General features: G+C 45.5%; 1 protein-coding gene across 1 annotated transcript in view; it reads right to left on the bottom strand.

Annotated features, from left to right (window-relative positions):
* Window positions 1-934: 934 nt before the first annotated feature.
* The window catches only part of Mrpl22 (mitochondrial ribosomal protein L22), an 11,535-nt gene continuing 9,365 nt past the window's right edge, over window positions 935-3,104 (bottom strand). Inside the window, exon 7 of the mRNA XM_029545788.1 lies at window positions 935-1,227. Within this exon, the coding sequence (XP_029401648.1) occupies window positions 1,016-1,227 (212 nt within the window). The 3' untranslated portion in view covers window positions 935-1,015. The remainder of the gene's footprint in view (window positions 1,228-3,104) is intronic.

The raw sequence follows: 3,104 nt of genomic DNA, 5'->3' as shown, positions 1-3,104 counted from the left end.
GGAGAGAAAGCACACAGTTAAGAGCACTGGCTGCTCTTGAGGAGGACCCAGGTTCAATTCCCAGCACACTCGTGATAGCTGACCACCATTTGTAACTCCAGTTCTACGAGATTTGAAGTCCTCTTCTGGTTTCTGCAAACACTGCACATAGTGCACAGACACATATACAGACAAAACATTCATATACATAAAATAATAACATTAAATGGAAAAAAAATGTGGTAGTTTGAATAAGAATGTCCCCATAGGCAGGAGAGATGGCTCAGCGGTTAAGAGCACTGACTGCTCTTCCTAAGGTCCTAAGTTCAAATCCCAGCAACCACATGGTGGCTCGCAACCATCCATAACTAGATCTGGCACCCTCTTCTGGAGTGTCTGAAGACAGCTACAGTGTACTTACATATAATAATAAATAAATAGGTCTTTAAAAAAAAAATAGTATGTCCCCATAGGCTCATATATTGCATTATTTGGCCCCCAGCTAGTTGAACTGTTTTGGAAGGATTAAGAAGTGTAGCAAGTTCCAGGAAAAGCCAGGGCTACCCCAAGAAATCCTGTCTCAACAATCCAAAAACAAACACAACAACAGCAAAAAAAGGAAGAGCCTGGAGTTGAGGATTTTGGTTGAAGTGTTCCTAGTATGAGTAACATAGAGATTCAAGCAATCCACATCAAAACTCCAATGCCATTTTTCAGGGAGGGAGGGAAATCTATGAGAGTCACAGTAGTACTCTGGTAACCGATTGTTGCCAGGAAGAGAGCGCCACCTACTGTCTGGTTTTAGAATGCAATGGTAAGGGTGCTTCAAGTCCTCTTGAAAAATCCTCTGCACATGCACATCAGGGTACTTACCGCCCCTGACACACAAACACACACACACACACACACACACAACTTTGCAGTTATACACTACACTTCAATAATTCAATGAAAACGCATAAAAATCACTTGTTTTTACTTTTTAAAATAAACATAAGCTATATACACCGTGGAGCCAGGATGACCGGCACAGATCTCATAGAGTATGGACAATGGTCCGGCTGCGAAGCTGCTGAATATAGTCCTTGGCGTGGTCAACTGCTGTCTTGGGTGCTTCGGGTGGGGGTGGGGGTCCTTCCACCAGCTTCACAAAATAGTGGCAATAGACCTTCTCCATGATGCCAAAGCGGCCTCGGCCATGGTAACGGATGCGCTTCAGGCACTGGCCTCGGCCTGAGGTAGACGCAGCTAGAGGAAGGAAAGAGAATTATGGGAAACACCTGCTACCCATAGGACTGCATCAGGACCAGCTGATGGGTCCTGACCCACCTTTTAGTAGATCATAAGAGGGCAGGAGCTTGGTGGTTGGCAAGCACATAGTCCTCTCAAACACAAGTCTCTTGAGCACTAACCAGGAACCTTGTACTGCTCTAGCTGAGGCATGGACCCACTGCCAGATTACGTTGGACAGAAAGACAGAAAATACAGTAATAGCCTCAATTAATGGCAAGTTTCATGAATCAAACAAGTCGGACTAAGTCAACACAGATTGATAGGATGGAAGAGGTGCCAAGAGGCATCCCTGAGACTAGGTGTGGTACTGGTGCGTAATCCAGGAAGCAGAGGCAGGAGAATCAGGATTTCAAAGTCATCCTTAAGTATACAGCAAGTTTGCCAGGCGTGGTGGTGCACACCCTTAATCCAGCACTCGGGAGGCAGAGGCAAGCGGATTTCTGAGTTCAAGGCCAGCCTGGTCTATAAAGTGAGTTCCAGGACAGCCAGGGCTATACAGAGAAACCCTGTCTTGAAAAACCAAAAAAAAAAAAAAAAAAAAAAAAAAGTATACAGCAAGTTTGAGGCCAGTCTTAGCTACATGACATTAAGTCTCAGAAATCAAAATAGAAGAGTCATCCCAGAGAGAGAGGAGCCTGACCTGAGACCAGACTCTCCCCTCTCCCTGCTCCTGACGCAAGCACGCTCGGCTTGCTTGGGCAGATGCTGGGCACACTGACACTGAGCATGTGTAAGAGGCACATGAACAAGAGATGAGCATGGGGGCAGGTTACATATGGTCCCACAGGCAAAGGAAAACTCCATTCCAGTACCCAGGCAGACAAGACAGGGATGGGACTGCAAACAGCTCAGTAGAGAAAGAGGGTTGGCATGCAAGCCTAACAGGAGTTTGCCCTTAGAATCTACATAAAGGTGCGAAGAGATGTGACTCCCCAGAACTGTCTTCTGACCCGCACACCGTGGCCTGCACTACCCTGGATATTCTCCAAAGTGCCCGTCACATGGCTGTGCAGGTGCCGACAGTATGCTGACTCATAGTCCTTTGGGTGTGTGCTCAGGGTGTGTGCTCAGAGTGTGTGCTCAGGGTATGTGCTCAGGGTGTGTGCTCAGGATGGTGCGGCTGCACCAGGTGCTCGGCCCAGTCTCAGTTTCTGAGTGTTTAAGGCCCCCACTGCCCGACCTAGCTAAGGATGTTGAACTTGTTTTCATGTATTTATATTATTCTCTTAAGAACTATGTAATTCATTTGCTCGCTCATTGGTGGGATGATTCAGTGGTTTTGGTCTGCCTGTGTTTCTCTTTCTTGTACAGACCAGCAGGTCTTTCAGCCTGATTACTAGAAGGCTCCATTTCAGTCATTCTTATGACAGAGGCACATTATAAAAACGACCTTTAGGAGCTGGAGCAACGGCTCAGAAGTTAAGAACACTGGCTGCTCTTCAAAAAGTCCTGAGTTCAATTCCCAGCAAACATGTGGTAGCTCATAGCCAACTATAATGGAGTCTGATGCCCTCTTCTGGTATGCAGCTATACATGCAGATGGAGCACTCATATACATAAAATAAATAAGTCTTTAAAACAAAACAAAAATGACTCTTAAAGTTTACATGTGAACCTTTATTCACCTCCTTCCACTTGACAATTCATTTATCTTTTCTGTCCACCAACCCTCTGCCCTCAATAATCTATGTAACTCTAGCTGTCCTAGAACTTGCTCTGTAGACCAGACTGGCCTTGAACTCACAGAGCCATGTGCTTCTGTCTCCGAGGTGCTGGCACTAAAATGTATGCATCACAATTAAAGATGTATCCATTTTTTGTTTTTTTTTTTT

This window comes from Mus pahari, chromosome 14 (genome assembly GCF_900095145.1).
Source record: "Mus pahari chromosome 14, PAHARI_EIJ_v1.1, whole genome shotgun sequence".
Taxonomy (NCBI): Eukaryota; Metazoa; Chordata; class Mammalia; order Rodentia; family Muridae; genus Mus; species Mus pahari.
This window is presented reverse-complemented; position numbering and strand designations above follow the sequence as displayed.